This window comes from Salvelinus sp. IW2-2015, linkage group LG36 (genome assembly GCF_002910315.2).
Source record: "Salvelinus sp. IW2-2015 linkage group LG36, ASM291031v2, whole genome shotgun sequence".
NCBI classification, from domain to species: Eukaryota; Metazoa; Chordata; class Actinopteri; order Salmoniformes; family Salmonidae; genus Salvelinus; species Salvelinus sp. IW2-2015.
Genome location: NC_036875.1, coordinates 8154774 through 8172128, shown reverse-complemented (window position 1 = coordinate 8172128; position 17355 = coordinate 8154774). Strand labels below are relative to the sequence as shown.

Genomic DNA, 17355 nt, shown 5'->3' with positions numbered 1-17355 from the left:
ACACACACCACACACACACAACCCCCCAAACACCCCACACAACACCTACACACACACACACACACACACACACACACACACACACACACACACACACACACACACACACACACACACACACACACACACACACACACACACACACACACACACACACGTACAGGCATGTCCTCTCCTACACCCATTTCTCTCTGTCCTTAAACAGCACATTGACAATCTGTTGAGTCAGAATGCCCTCGAGCAAAGGCAATGGAGGGATGGAGGGAGGTGGAAGAGCAGGGTGTCGGGGAGGGGGGGGGGACAAACACACCTTAACATGCTCCTGTAGCTGGACCTCATGCTGGCGTGAGAGCTGTTCATGTTGCCGCTGGAACTCGGCGATGAGCAGCTGTCTCTGGATCTGCTGTTTTGTGTTTGAGGGCCAACAGCTCCTGCTGCAGCTGCTGCTCCCGAAGACCTGGGACTTGTTCTTGGTGGCACTGGTCGCTGGTCGCGGTGCCAGGCCAAAGGGCTGGTCCATGCGGAGGTCCATGGGATGGCGGCCGGGGGCACCTGCATGGCAGTGCCGCTCTCACGTCGACTGGGAGAGGGCAGAGAGAGAATGGGTTACTGACTGATTTTCATGGTTGTTGTTCCTTTATGATGTAGGGTTCAATCAAAAGAGAAAGGATAGTCTTTCCCAAGGCTCTTTCTCACACACACGCACACACACACACACACACACACACACACACACACACAACACACACCACACACACACACACACACACACACACACACACACACACACACACACACACACACACAACACACACCACACAACACACACACACACACACACACACACCACACACACACACACACAAGTAATTGCAGGTCCTATGGTAGCCCATTCAATGACATTGAATGACTCATAGAATAGACACCCGAAGGCTAACGAGTCTTCATTCTAGGACTACACGGCACGGATGCTAGTTTTACTATGGAGTTTTGACACACTAGGTACACCAACACGCTGAGTGTGGTGCCAATGTAGCACAATAGGAGTTTTGTGATGTTGGGAGTGACGAAAGGCTGCAAACAAAGGACAAACCACTGAGAGCAACTACTATGTGTGTATGTGCAAGCATTGCCACCATATGTGTGGACTGGGAATAGATGAAAGGGTGAAGTATGCTCACGAAGAGCAAGAGGAGGTCGTGTTTTTGTGTGTGTGTGTGTGGTTTGCGTGTCTATGTGTGTGTGTTTGTGTTCTGTGTGTGCTTCTCTGTCCTGTGTATCCCAAAAAGGATCCCCACTCATTTCCACTGTGTCAGCTCACAGCAGGCACTATCTCAATGCCACGAGTTCAAGGGAAAAGAACATGACTACAATGACCCTGGCCAGAAGAGTTACGGATGGGGATTAGGGACTAAACAAAGAGGTCCCCCTCAGAAAGGTCACAGAGTTAGTTTATCAAGCAGAGCACAGAATAGACAGCCAAATCTTCTTTCCCCCTCCCCCCTATTAAATCTAAACTCTACTGTCCCCAAGTAACTGTCTTCTTTTAGGAAGTAACAATAGAAGTAGCCGATTGCCAATAAAGCTACATGGACAGTGAAAAAGACAATACAAAAGACGACATATGTGACTCCTTTCAGGGAAACTAGGTGTTGTCACGTGTCACTACTCACAGGAGAGGCATTTAAATGTAAACATTTATTTTTATCAAAATAAAAAAACTTGTATACCATCTGTAAACAGAATTGTTAAATTACGAGCCTAGTTGCTTTAGCCCACGGAAAAAGACAGGAACCTTTCCCGCTAGCCATGATTGGCTGAGATAATGGATGGGCTGGAAATGCTGAGAGATGAGTTCGGATTGGTCTGCCATGTAGCGGGGCTTCTGTCTATAAGATGAGCTGCTCACGTGGATTTTTTGAAAGATGGCTTTCCACTTTCTGGAAGACCGATTTTTTGAAATCAGTGGAATACCGGTGGAAGCAGAGATGATATGTAAGGCGATAGAGAAAATTCTGGCATTTGATTGCAAATATGCGGAGGGAGTCGAAAGGAGAACACACAGAAGGCTGTTATAAAACACCTGTCTCCGGATTACATCTTCAAACTAAGGGCAACCATGGCATCCCGTGACAGAGAGGGGAGAAGCGATCATCCATGTATTCGGGTAAGGAGAGTCTAGCTAGCTACATTTTCAGATATTATAAAGTTTTTATTCTGTAAGAAAGTCATTTTCCGTTATGGTTCATTGTGGTTCATTGTCTAAACAAAAGACTTCACTATGCAAGTAACCATTTCAATATACCGTTATATACCTTCTGCATCCTGTGCATGTGAAAAATACACTTTCATATAGTGTTGTTTACCAGAGACGGTAATGTGAAAAACAAACATGCCCTGCACCAAAGTCAAATTAGGATATAAAGTTGGCCAAAGGAGACAGTGTCCAAGTGTTCTAAATTCTCCGGTGTAGATTGCCCTGCTTAAATTTAGTATTTAACTTGCCATTAACTTGGTAAATAATGATCTTGTTGTGAGGTTTATTTTCCTCTAATAATGATAACAAATTAGCTAAAGTTATAACGCTGTAGCTATATATCATGTCATATTTTGAACTAGCTAGCAAGCTAACCTAACATTAGCTAGCTAGCTAACAAGCTAGAAACGAACTAAAACATTTGTGTATAAAGTTTGCTTTTAGTTGCCTGGTTTGCAGATTGACAAATACTAAATTCATTTTTTAAACAGATGGTGTTAAAATACACCAGTTATTGCTATTTTGGACCTTTATACTTTTACATAACAACAATAACAAGCTTTGATGTCGGACCATAATACCACTTCTCGAGTGTGTGTGGGGCTGCATTGTATCCTCACTTCAGCCTGTCTGTGGACCCACTCTCCCCAAGTAGACCCCACAAGCCACTATACGTTCATTTAATTACAAGGTATGCTCTATATATGTAATGCAACAACAACTATGTATTCACACTATGACTCTCCCATTCATGGAATGCCCACCGCCCTCATGACATGTCTGCTAAAATGTTTATTCTGGTTATTCAATCATAGACAGAACAGACAAGGGTTAACGTTGACCTCTATACAAGTACAGACAACAAAATCCAACGTATTACTAGAAACGTGCATGGGCTTCTTGAGGGGGAAAAAAGCATATGGGTTCTTTGAACACTTAAACAGATTGTCAGCAGATGTGATCTTCCTGCAAAAGTTACATAAAAAAAGAGAAATGTCATATTTTAAAGCGAAGCTGGGCTTGGAGAGGCCTATGCTGACACCTACTGTAACACCAGCAGAGGTGTAGGCATCATGATAAATAAGAATAACACATTTTCCCTTATATCCCAGCACACGGATCAGAAGGCCATTTTCTAAGTTTAAATTGTACCTTACTTGATGAAAATGCACATTGATTCAACACCAGGGTCAAATCTGGTGTTTTAGATTGGATTTGATCTAATATAGCTGGAATTCTGAGAGGAACTATTATTTTAACAGGCAATCTAAAATCATACATTTCATAATATTGACAGACGTAGTACATGTTTTAAATCTAAAAGTAAGAAAAGCTATTCAAGAATTGACTACATTTCCCCCCCAAAAGTGCACTCAACAAAAATTGGGGTTAAAAAAATTCATGATATAGTGATATCGGATCATTCTTGGTATCATGCCTAATTACACCAATAGAAAATACACTTAGAGAACAGATATTTGAGAATGAACAGAGTGCATCTTCAAGACCAGAAATGTTATTAAATATGTTAATGAAAAAATAAAAACATTTACCATTACAAATGTTAGACATAGAGGATAGAGAAAAGCTGACCATTAGGGGAATGATCTCATACTTGGGGAAAAGTTAAGTTTGAGTTAAGAAAAAACATTTAAGAAAAATATTCACTATCTTAGAAAAGTCCATAAAAAAAATCTTTACAAGGTAAAAAAAGAAAATCTCTAATGTTTTACTTTTGAAGAGAGCCAACAGGTTGAACTCAAATAAAGCATACTACTTTCATGGTAAATAAACCTGGTAAACATCTCGCAGCGCCTCACAAAACGAATACACAAACAACCAGTTATAATCTTAAAAGATAAAGATACAGATGCATTAATTAGAAACAACATGTAATTAATGACCATTTTAAAAAGTTTAGGGAAAATCAATATAAATCAGAATTAAATAATAGTGGGACTGATCCTGCAGCCTTTATAGACTCAACAACCTGAAGCAATTATAAGCAGACAAATAATAATCACTAAAAACAGAGAATAACCCAAAAAATATTAGACAGTTAAAACAGAGAAAAGCACCAGGAATGGACAGCTTTCTCATTGAATTCTATTTAACATTTTGGGACAAAGCAGCAACCCCTATTTACACAAATGACAAACTCAATTCTGTGTTTCCTAGTTCCATGTGTCAAACTGTTATTTCAGTAATATTAAAAGAGCAAATATCAGGAGAGTCCCCTGCGGATTACTGACCCATACGTTACAATTACAATACACAAAAAATATTGTTTTCAATGGTCTGAGAGTATTTTAAGTGCCTTTTGGCGAACTCCAAGCTGGCTTTCATTTGCTTATAACTGAGGAGTTGCTTCCGTCTTGGCCACCTAACGTGATGAAGAGTTTTGGAGGTTTTTAATCCATTTCGAATAAGACTGTAAACATAACAATGTGGAGAAAAGGAAGGTCTCTGAATAGTTTTCCAATGCACTGTAAATGCACCGAAGAGGAACAATGGGGTACATAGAAGATGTGCATGGTCATCCCCAGAATCTTTTCATGTGTCTATTTCAAAGGATAAAGCTAAGAACATAAACAACTTCATAGTTGGAAAACACTATAATAACAAGAAAAAAATGAAATGTATTCTACCATGAACAAATATCACTCCCTAAAAACACAACCCTATGGAAAAATCCTTACAATTTTCAGAATTCACCAAATTAATTGGTCCACATGACAAACTAAAGCATAGAAACCGTAAATTACTTGGTAATAGGAAATACATGTATTTCCATGACAGCATTAAAAAAAAAGCGGTATTCGATGACCAATGTAGCCTCAACCCCCGCAGCACAGACACCAGAAGCCTGGAAGGGATGAGAGAGCCAAGCCTATGGCTTCGTAGCCTCAACCCCCGCAGCACAGACACACACACAGACACACACACAGACACACACACAGACACACACACCAATTGATTAATGGACTGCTGAATGTATACATTGCTCTCTTGCTTTGTCTGCTCTTTTCAGTATGATGCCTTTCTCTGATAAGCTACCCAGGAAAGGGCTGAAAATAGCCCATATTAATATACGTTGCCTTAGAAATAAGGTTTGTGAAATCAATAACTTGCTGACATCAGATAACATTCATATATTAGCCATTTCTGAGACTCAGAACTTAGACAATTCATTTGATGATACATCAGTAGCAATACAAGGATATAACATCTATAGAAGAGACAGGAATGCTTATGGGGGAGGTGTTGCTGTATAAATTCAGAGCCATATCCCTGTAATGTTTAGAGAAGATCTTGTGTCAAGTGTTGTGAAGTGTTGTGTTGTGGGTTCACTTGGCACATCTAAAGCCTTTTCTTGTGGGATGTTGCTATAGGCCACCAAGTGCTAACAGTCAGTATCTAAATAATATGTGTGAAATGCTTAATAGTGTATGAGATGTAAACAGAGAGGTCTACTTTCTTGGGGACCTGAATATTGACTGGTTTTCATCAAGCTGTCTGCTCAAGAGGAAGCTTCTCACTGTAACCAGTGCCTGTAATCTGGTTCAGGTTATTAATCAACCTACCAGGGTGTTTACAAACACTACAGGAATAAGATCATCCACATGTACCAATCACATGTTTACTAATACTGTAGAACTGTGTTCTAAAGCTGTATCCGTACCCATTGGATGCAGTGATCACAATATAGTGGCTGTATCCAGGAAAGACAAAGTTCCAAAAGCTGGGCCTAAAAAAAGTATATAAGAGATCATACAAAAGATTTAACTGTGACTCTTATGTGGATGATGTTAAAAATATTTGTTGGTCTGATGTGATTAATGAGGAGCATCCAGACGCTGCACTTGAGGAATTTATGGAATTGCTTCTTCCAATTATTGATAAACATGCACCTGTTAAGAAACTGACAGAACTGTTAAGGCTCCATGGATTGATGAGGAATTGAAAAACGATATGGTTGAAAGAGATGTGGCAAAAGGAGTGGCTAATAAGTCTGGCTGCACATCTGACTGGCTTACTTACTGCAAATTGGGAAATTATGTGACGAAACTCAACAAAAAGAAGAAGAAACTTTAATATGAAGCCAAGATAAATGATATAAAGAATGATGGAAAATAACTTGAGTACTTTAAATGAAATTATGGGCAGAAAGACAAATTCAACTCCATATTTCATCAAATGAGATAGCTTATTCATCACAAAATCATTTGATGTTGCCAATTATTTTAATGATTACTTCATTGGCAAAGTGGGCAAACGTAGGCAGGAAATTGTATTCATGCATAAATAAATAAAATATGAAAGAAAAGCAGTGCAAGTTAGAATTTTGAAAAGTTAGTTCGGGAGAGGTGGAAAAATTGTTAACGATCAATAATGACAAACCTCCTGGCATTGACAACTTAAATGGAAAGCTACTGAGGATGGTAGCTGACTCTATAGCCACTCCTATCTGTCATATTTTTAATCTGAGCCTAGAGGAAAGTCTTTGTCCTCAGGCCTGGAGGGAAGCCAAAGTAATTCCGCTACACAAGAGTGGTAAAGCGGCCTTTACTGGTTCTAACATACCTATAAGCTTTCTGCTACCTTAGCAAACTGTTGAAAAAATTGTGTTTGACCAAATACAATGCTATTTCTCTGTAAACAAATTAACAACAGACTTTCAGCATACTTATAGAGAAGGTCACTCAACATGTACTGCACTGACAAATAACTGATGATTGGTTGATAGAAATTGATAAGAAGAAGATTGTGGTGTATATGGTGTATAGATTGTGGTGAACATGTACAGTTCGATTTCAGTGCAGCCTTTGATATTATTGGCCATAACCTGTTGTTGAAAAAACGTATGTGCTATAGCTTTTCAACCTCTGCCATATTGTGGATTCTATCTATCTAATAGAACTCAGAGGGTTTTCTTTAATGGAAGGTTCTCTAATGTCAAACATGTAAAGTGTGGTGTACCACAGGGCAGCTCTCTAGGCCCTCTACTCTTTTCTATTTTTACCAATGACCTGCCACTGGTATTAAACAAAGCATGTGTGTCCATGTATGCTGATGATTCAACCATATAAACATCAGCAACCACAGCTAATGAAGTCACTGAAACCCTCAACAAAGAGTTGCAGTCTGTTTTGGAATGGGTGGCCAGTAATAAACTGGCCACCCATTCCATAAATCTCTAAAACTAAGAGCATTGTATTTGGTACAAATCATTCCTTTAGTTCTAGACCTCAGCTGAATCTGGTCCTGAATGGTGTGGCTGTTGAACAAGTTGAGGAGACTAAATTACTTGGCATTACCTTAGATTGCAAACTGTCATGGTCAAAACACAAAGATTCAAATGGTTGTAAAGATGGGGAGAGGTCTAGCCGTAATAAAGAGATGCTCTGCTTTTTTGACACCACKCTCCAAAAAGCAAGTTCTGCAGGCTCTAGTTTTGTCTAATCTTGTCCAGTCGTGTGGTCCAGTGCTTCAAGGAAAGACCTAGTTAAGCTGCAGCTGGCCCAGAACAGAGCAGCACATTTTGCTCTTAATTGTAATCAGAGGGCTGATATAAATACTATGCATGCCAGTCTCTCTTGGCTAAGAGTTGAGGAGAGACTGACTGCATCACTTCTTATAAGAAACATTAATGTGTTGAAAATATCAAATTGTTTGCATAGTCAATTTACACACAGCTCTGACACACACACTTATCCCACCAGACATGCCACCAGGGGTCTTTTCACAGTCCCCAAATGCAGAACAAATTCAAGAAAAAGTACAGTATTATATAGAGCCATTATTGCATGGGACTTCCTTCCATCTCATATTGCTCAAATAAACAGCAAACCTGGTTTCAAAAAACAGATAAAGCAACATCTTGCGGCACAACGCCTCTCCCCTATTTGACCTAGATAGTTTGTGTGTATGCATTTATATGAAGGCTACATGTGCCTTTTTAAAGAATTTATGTAGTTCTGTCCTTGAGCTGTTCTTGTCTATTGATGTTATGTATCATGTCATTCTGTATATGTTTCATGTTTTGATTAGACCCCAGGAAGAGTAGCTGCTGCTTTTGCAAGAGCTAATGAGGATCCTAATAAAATACCAAATTGTGCAACATTTGCACATTATTCTTTTCAAAATTCCACCAGCTCTTTCAAATTGGTTTTTGATCATTTTCAGGACTTGCCATAGATTCTCAAGTAGATTTAAGTCAAGCCTTGTGTTTTAGGTTATTGTTCTGCTGAAAGGTGAATTAATCTCCCAGTGTCTGGTTGAAAGAAGATTGAACCAGGTTTTCCTCTAGGATTTTGCCTGTGCATAGCTCCATTCAGTTTCTTAACAATTACAAGAATACCCATAACATGATGCAGCCACCACTATGTTTGAAAATATGGAGAGTGTTACTCAGTAATGTGTGGTATTGGATTTGATCCAAACACTTTGTATTCAGAACAAAAAGTGAAACGTTTTGTCACATTTTTTCTAGTATTACTTTAGTGCCAGGTTGCAAACAGATGCATGTTTTGAAATATTTTTATTCTGTACAAGCTTCCATCTTTTCACTCTGTCAATTAGGTTAGTATTGTGGAGTAACTACAATGTTGTTAATCAATACTCAGCTTTCTCCTATCACAGCCATTCAATTCTGTTTTAAAGTCACCATTGGCCTCATCGTGAAATCCCTGAGCTGTTTCCTTCCTCTACAGCAACTGAGTTAGGAAGGACGCCTATATCTTTGTAGTGACTGGGTGTATTGATACACAATCCAAAGTGTAATTAATAACTTCACCATGCTCAAAGGGATATTCAATGTCTGCTTTCTTTTTACCCATCTACCAATTGGTGCCCTTCTTTGCGAGGCATTGGAAAACCTCCCTGGTCTTTGTGGTTGAATCTGTGTTTGAAAGTCACTGCTCGACTGAGAGACTTTACAGATAATTGTATGTGTGGGGTACAGAGATGAGGTAGTCATTTAAAACTAATGTTGAACACTATTATTGCACACAAAGTGAATCCGTGCAAGTTATTGTGCCTTAAGCACATTTTTTCTCCTGAACTTATTTAGGTGTGCCATAACAAAAGGGTTGAATACTTATTGACTTAAGACATTTCAGCTTTTAATTTAGAATTAATTTGTCAAAAATATACCCCATCATTTTACATTATGGGGTACTGTGTGTTGGTCAGTGACAAAACATCTCAATTTAAAATTCAGACTGTAGCCACAAAATGTGGAAAATGTCAAGGGGTATGAACACTTTTTGAATACACTGTATTACAGACAGATCAACACACGTATTCATGCACAAGCCCAATGAGCAGTGCACGTGCACACACACTCACACTCTCAGAGCTGCAGTTTGGGTCCACACACATACTGGGTTGTAATGATGCAACCTGGCAACAGAGCAGAAAACAATCCCACTGCAACATGAGTTTAGCGGCGGGGATTTGCTGACACGCCAAGCACTTACAGTGTGTGGGGTGGTTGTGAGTGTGAGAATGTGTGTGTGTGAGAGGCAGTATGTGTGTGTGTGTGTGTGCTCTGCAGAGGTGTCACTGACGGAAGGAGACATGCTGCTGTAGCTGATGGAGATTGATTTCCTGGGATCGCTGGGCGAAGCCCGTTGCATTGTGGGAAGGGACACTTGGGCCACCACTTGGCTATACATCACGCCTAAATCAGCCCCCAGAGGTCCTGCAGGTCTACACACACACACACACACACACACACACACACACACACACACACACACACACACACACACACACACACACACACACACACAGTAAACACACATTAAACAGCGAAGCTATTAACACTGTACTCCATTCAATAACTCTATGCGTCTTCTATCTCATCATGAGCGTATGCAAAACAAAGATACTCTGACCGTCTATCAGATCATCTCTATTTCCTCACATCTTTCATCAAACAGAGTGACTCAGTCAATAATGGGGACTGAAAACCATTTGTGTTCCATTAGCAGAACTAACCCAAGCAAGTGCTTGTAGCATTCAGAGTGCAATACATGTACAAGTGCCCTAGCACACGTCAGTTCAAAACATTTCCCTCCAAATGTAACTCACTGACTTGTTTATCAGTGGTTGTATGTCTGCAGACTTAGTTTGCRGTGGGCTTAAAACACTGATAGACTGTGGAAAAACAGCAAGCTTAACAACAGTATTACATCAAGGCATGCATACATAAGGATGCACATGGACCAGATGCATACACATTAGCAGAACCGTGCATGTGTCACACACACAAACTCCTGGGAAATTATGTGGATGCTTTCAACTCACATTTTGAGTCCACAGTGAGAGAAAGAACACCACGGTATAGAATATCAGGCTCTTTCTCTAATCGATTTCTACTATGAGGAGTGCCACCTGGCACGGTCCCAAGACCAATGCCAGCTAACTAGATATCCTGTGCAACAAAACAAGAGCATTGAAGTCTGCCCTATCAGAGGTGCCCTGGTCTCCCGACTGACCAATCACAGGGTGGCATGGTTGTGGACTATTGGTGAGATGACCAATGGCCTCTTTGGCACCGGGCGGATTTCAGCACGGGCTGCAACACTATACCTCCCTTAGGGCGGCATGCAGAGAAGGGTGGGGCTAAGACAAACTATAGTCGCAGTGGGGATGATGTGTTCCAGTGATTTTGGAGCCTTGATGTATGGAGAGCTGTCGCACTGAGCGACACACCTATCTTGACCTCTGACCTTCTGTCCATCTGGTCAAGTCTGTCTGGTAGCCTTCAGAGACTGGATGCCCATGGCTTCTCAGGACCTTAACTACACATATCCAGCAGTTCCACAGTAGTAGTCACTGTTTCCCCAGGTTTCATGTCTACCAGTTCCAATCATAACCCCTTCAGTGTAATTGTCGTCCAATGACATGCAGTAAACTTCCACCTATGTGACGTGTGCAAGGACGCGCACACACAAAGACAAGCATTCTCACACGTGTCAGTGTTTCCACACACAAACAAGCAACAAACACAATGTCAAACCAAAGTAGGTCAAAACGGGGCCTTCGGAGAGAATCATTCCACACATTGAGCTCTTTCAGAAACGTCCAAGCCCCCTTGTCTGCACGCGGCACCCTCAAACATCTCCCATTTYCGCACACTTTCCCAGCCCTCCACTCTTCACAAACAGCTCAAAGTGGTATGTGTCCTCACCCAGAAAGGCATTGTTGGGAGAAGAGCCACCAAGCCACAACCCCCATCTCTCTAACTAACTAGGGCTCTGGTAATACCCGGACTTGTGGCTATTGATGTGTCAGGGCGATGGCGTGGCAGTGACGTTCGCAGGAGTCCATAGTTAGCTCGGTTCCACAGAGAGGGGTTTGTTCTCTGGGCCCTGACAAAAGGTTTGGCGGTAACCCTCCGATGCCACGGACGCCATGAGGTCYTATGGGAAAAGGGGAGTCGTTGACCCTGCATGCCCTCAGACTAGGGAGTAATAGAGTAATTAAGATTGACTACTCCACCAGTGTCAGAGAGAACAAGGACTGGTCTGAGCTGGAGAGACTGATCAACCCACACTCACTGGAATGACTGAGTGGCTGAACAAGACAGTTCAAATTGTAGTCCTATATCGCGGTAACAATTTACTTTGACTACATTTCATGAAAATGTTATAACAGCTCCCAACTGTACTATTAAAGGTTAATTAAATAGTGTATATCCATAGCATATCTATAGTGCATTCATGTACGAATGTAAGAGCTCATATTTAGGTCTCTTAATAGATGCATCATTACAACGACAGCGGAGTGTCATCATTATGGCTGTTCTCAAAAGAGTGCTTCTGCCATACCAGTGTTAGTGAATATGCCAAAAGGCCAATCCACGTTTTGAAAATGATGCTGGTATATATAGCCTGTTCAAGCCCCAATTTCCCCAAAGGCCGGTATAAGCCTGTGACTTACCACCTTCTTCGCGCTGAGGTCAATCGTGCATGAAGATCCCCCACAGGGTTCAATCCTCACTGTACATTTTACGGATCTAATCATGTAGTTGAAGGTCTATGAACTCGTTCGTAACTCATTACCTGCCCTCCTCCGCATCACAATGAAGTTGTTCATACTGGTCTATAAACGCACACGTGACGGGTCTATGTATTAACTCTATGCAGTCAAWGTAAAGTCCAATCTATTTTCCCATTTACAAAGCATTTATAGCTAAGCACTTCATGGTAATTCACTTTGCAGTTTGCCAACAGCAACATTAAAGGTCTATGTATAAATGATATGAAGTGAATGTAATGTCATTTCTACTTTCCAACTCATAAAGCATTTATAAACATGCCTCACGTATCAAAAATAATATGCATGATAACGCAGAATGTTAAAGGAAATATATATATTTTTACATTTCCCAGGTGTACAGAACTGTAACACTTTAGAGTACTTAAGCATAATACATTGCAAGTTGYMGGATTTTCACAACAMMASCCGGGTTATACAAAGTCTAATAGGAAACATTTGCATGATGGGCTACACCTGCTACACCTGCTACAGTTGTGAAAAACAAGTGTTTGAAAACCGGTTTTCAAAATGCCTCCAGTTGTCCATCACTACTGTAAATAAAAACACAGCATCTTGTTWACYTTCTTTATTGTGTCACACAATTTGTATTTACCTTTCCAATTACTTTTAGAGTTTGGGATTTACAAATGTGCGCTTTAATTATTAGTTACATTGTTTAGATCGAACGTGCAGACTTTTTRCCTTTAAATTATTGTTTTATGTAGGATGCTACATTTTTGACCAGTTGCAATTGTAAGTAGGTCTAGTAAAGCCTCATAGCCTACCTCAGCCAGTTAAATTATTTTATATAGGTCTAGGCTCTGAAGAAATAGACTCCAATTAAGCCCTCTTGTTGTTTGTAAAGTCAAATTAAAATGAAGATTATTGTTGAAATCAATTGCTCAACTGGTGTAGGTTTTCTCCATTTGTTGGTGTGCAATACCGGCATAACAAGATAGCTATATTTTCAGCACCAGCCTACCCGAGCACCAGCCTACCCATAGCTATTTCTTACCAAAGGTTAAAAAAAAAATATATATATATTTTTTTTTAAATATGCTCATAAACGTTATCAAAGTACTAGCGAATACCCATAGCGGATGCTAGCTATGGGTAGACAACCCAGCTCAAAGTTATACAACTATCTCAAAAGGCTACTCACAGTTTGCTGCACACACAAAACAAATCTTAGACAGCAGGGATGTTGATCCAGGTCTCTGCTGTAACCAAGAATGTTGATCTCGCAAGCTACCCAATTAGCTAGCAAATTAGCAAACCAATGCATAGCTGGAGCCCTGAGCTGGAGATCATMTATTTGGCACATCTTAGATWGTTAACRTATTAGATATTTAGCTGTCAACCGTTAGTAGAGAGAGATTTTCAAGTGTCACTTGATCACCTGTCTTGCGCTGCAGAAAAGTGAATCATCACATGACAAAGCTTCAGTTTGCGCCATGTGCTCTTTGTAAAGAAAACTACTATGTGACAGGCTCAATCAGTTGCTTTGGGGAATGGCTTTCCATTGAAAAAACAGGGGAAATGAAGAAGGCGATTTGCTTTATCTATTAACCTAGTGCAAAAGTTGACCGCAGGTATATATTTAAAAATAACTTCCACCCAAAAACMATCTTTTCGTATTTGTTTCATTAGTCCGTCGCTGATATCGTCCAAAAATGTTTTGCATGTCAACAATCAKGTTTTCAAGATATATAACTTTCAAAATACAGAAATACAGCCRGTATCAAGTTTGTGGGTGGAGTTTTCCTTTAAAAAGCWAAAATTCACATTTATGTAAAAACAAGCTAAAACCGTTTGAAAGGTATGGATGGTATTGAAAATCACGGTGGGTATTTCAATACACCACGGTATATGGCATAGGCCTATACGGTATACTGCCCACGCCTAGTTGTTTCCCTACTATTTTTGATAAGTGAGGCATGTTTATAAATGCTTTATAAATGGTTTATGAATGGMAAAATAGAKWTGYCWTTACATTGACTGCATMGAATTCATACATAGACCCATKATGTGTGCYTTATAGACCAGTACGGCCAACTTAAATGTCATGTGTAGGAGGGCTMTTAATGAGTTACAAAAGAGTTATSATATGACCCACAACTACATGATTTGATCTGTTAAATGCACTCTGAGGATTRATCCCTCTTMYGATCTTCATGAAGCACTGACCTCAGTGAGAAGAAGAAGTTAAGTCACGGGTGTATACTGGCCAGAGGGGGAAATGGGGTTGGTACAGGGCAGGCTATATATATCAGCATTTTCTAAATGTGGTGAGAACAGTCATAACGATGACACTGCGCTGTCGTTGAAATAACGCATCTAAGTATGAGCTCTATAGATCAGATCTGGATATGTTTTATTAACCCTTTATATAGCAATCTTTTGTTATCAGTCATCAGGTAGTATTGCTTGTGTTTCCATGTCAGATGCTTCTCTTGTTCCATTATCGTTCCATGTCCGTTGTTATTAAACCCACTAAGTGTATCTGCTTCCTGACTCCCTGTGTCTACGTTACAAATACGTTCCTTTTTAAAACGGCGAATACTATAACAACTCTGCTTWTCAAAGGGATTTGTTGAAGCCCAAGTGCAAGGCATCAGTAGACTGATCATAATTCCCCTCTTTATATGTTGGGCACCAGGGCCTTGTTCAAATACCTTTGGAATGTATCATTCCTTCCACTCTACAAATACACTCTACAACCTCGAAAGATCTGCGATAACTTCAAGGAAGGAAGCAAGGAAGGTTGTTGTTTTTCTCGAAGTATCTTAACAGGCCCATGTCAGCTAGATGATATCTAATTTCCTTCCACACACTATCCCTCTTGTCAAATAAGTGCATTTAACGTTTTAGTTATCTATTCGATCAACAGTAGGTATTCCGTGCATACAATATGTATTTACATCACATTAGAACTAACTCTCCCTCGACACTCAAGTGTGGTCCAACTAGCACAATAATAAAATAAAAAATGTATTTTCAATATATTTTCAACCAAAAGTACCTATTTTCAACTTCTTTTTTTGACCAGAAATATATTTTCAACATCTTGTGCCCATAGGAGTAGCTCATGGTGCCCATAGGAGTAGCTCATGGTGCCCATAGGAGTAGCTCATGGTGCCCATAGGAGTAGCTCATGGTGCCCAGCCCGCCTCTAAGACCTCTTCCTTGAGTATAGTCTGCAGCCTTGCACAGCCACAGATCTTTGCGCGGGCGAGGGTTCCTTTCATACCCAGAATGCCTGCTCTACCGTGCCGGCCAAAAGAAGGGGTCACCTCACACTAAAAACACTGCTCTCGTTTACAGGAGACACGGCCGCCACACGCTCCGTCACTTCTTCCACCCTGCGGCCGGCAATTCCCAGGCCAGGATCTACACACACAGAAGTGCACCCCCCACCCCCCCCCCACCCCATAAAGCAGAGAAAATGCATCTGTTATGCCACTGTGGCACTGGAGAGGAGTGTTCGTGTTACAAGTGGCAGTAGCTAGCTGGCTCCATCCAAACTCACCCATTAATACAAGTGCAGTAGAGGAGAGGCGCGGCAATCAATGGCTGGCGGTGCTAAGGCCAGGGCCCAGGGAATGAATACCCAATTACAGCCACTCATTCTTCCCACTGTAGGGGCCAGCGAGAGCCACAGAGAGAGCCAGTGTAGTCACTGCTAAAGAACCAGGGCACTCAGGGGCTAACCACGCTACCACATTAGAACGCCAAAGAGAGCTTTATGGGCTAGAGGCTTGGGGATTGGGTTTAGCGAAACAAGCTAACGGGCTAACGGGCTGCGTCTCGATAGCCGCACGGCGGCGTCCTTTTCTAGTCACCTTTTCCTCTCGCTGCGTCGGCATGAAAGAACTGGAAGATGGAAGCAGGAGTATCATACATTTTCTCCATATTGCTTTTCACCTGGCCTGCGTTTTCAGATCAGACGAGAAGCCATTGTCGACTACTGAGAAGACCCGAGGACGCAAGTGGAGACTCGCACGAGGGCCTTGTACGAGGGAAAGGCATACACAGAAAACATACACTGGCCACTCAAATTGATGCCACCCAAAACACGTAGGCACGGCATGCGCAACACAGACGCACGTTTAGGTACGCACACACAAACACACCCCAAGCTGCTTCATTCTGAATGCAGATTGTGGGTGAAGAAAAGTTCCAGTTGTTGGTATCCCCACTCTGTGGTGGGATTCCTATAGGAAGACATCACTTTGCAAGCCAACATAATGTGACTTGATGCTGGTTTTGTGGGTGACCAGCACGTGCTTTTTACAATTGTTATTATTATTTTAGAAGGGCGGCAGGTGGCCTAGCGATTAAGCGTTTGGGCCAGTAACCGAAAGGTCGCTGGTTTGAATACCCGAGCCGACAAGAAAAATCTGCCGATGTGCCCTTGAGCAAGGCACTTAACCCTCATTTGCTCCAGGTGCTCCGCGCTACTACGGCTGACCCTGTAAAACAACACATTTCACCGCACCTATCCGGCGCATGTGACAATACATCTTTATCCTTGTTTTTTTTACTCAGCTACACACACTGGCCACTCAAATCAAATGCCACACAAAACGCAACCTTTCCCTCCACTAGCACAGCGTATTACCGAACTCCCTCCTAGATAGGCAGTGCAAAGTGGCAATCTCTGACGGCTGCGTTTAAGCATGACATGTTGACAGTAAATGAAGCCTAATGTATAGCGCTGTCACTGAAACGCCGCTAGGAAGCAATTAGGCCAGCTAATAGGAGTCGTCGCTCGCTCTGTAATTGTTTCATTTCTGGTTAAACGCTCCCACACGACATGGCCCACACGACATGGCCCACACGACATGGCCCACACGACATGGCCCACACGACATGGCCCACACGACATGGCCCAACGACATGCCCACACGACATGGCCCACACGAACATGGCCACCATGCCCACACGACATGGCCCACACGACATCGCGCACGACGCGCGCACCGCTCGGACACTTAGACACATCTGAGGCAACACAGACACATCTGAGGCAACATAATCCTTCTCTG

General features: G+C 41.6%; 1 protein-coding gene across 1 annotated transcript in view; it reads right to left on the bottom strand.

The window, feature by feature from the left end:
* Window positions 1-17355, bottom strand: part of hdac4 (histone deacetylase 4) — a 238108-nt gene that overhangs the window by 87415 nt on the left and 133338 nt on the right. Inside the window, 2 exon segments of the mRNA XM_070437721.1 lie at window positions 311-409; window positions 411-580. Of these exon segments, the coding sequence (XP_070293822.1) occupies window positions 311-409; window positions 411-580 (269 nt within the window).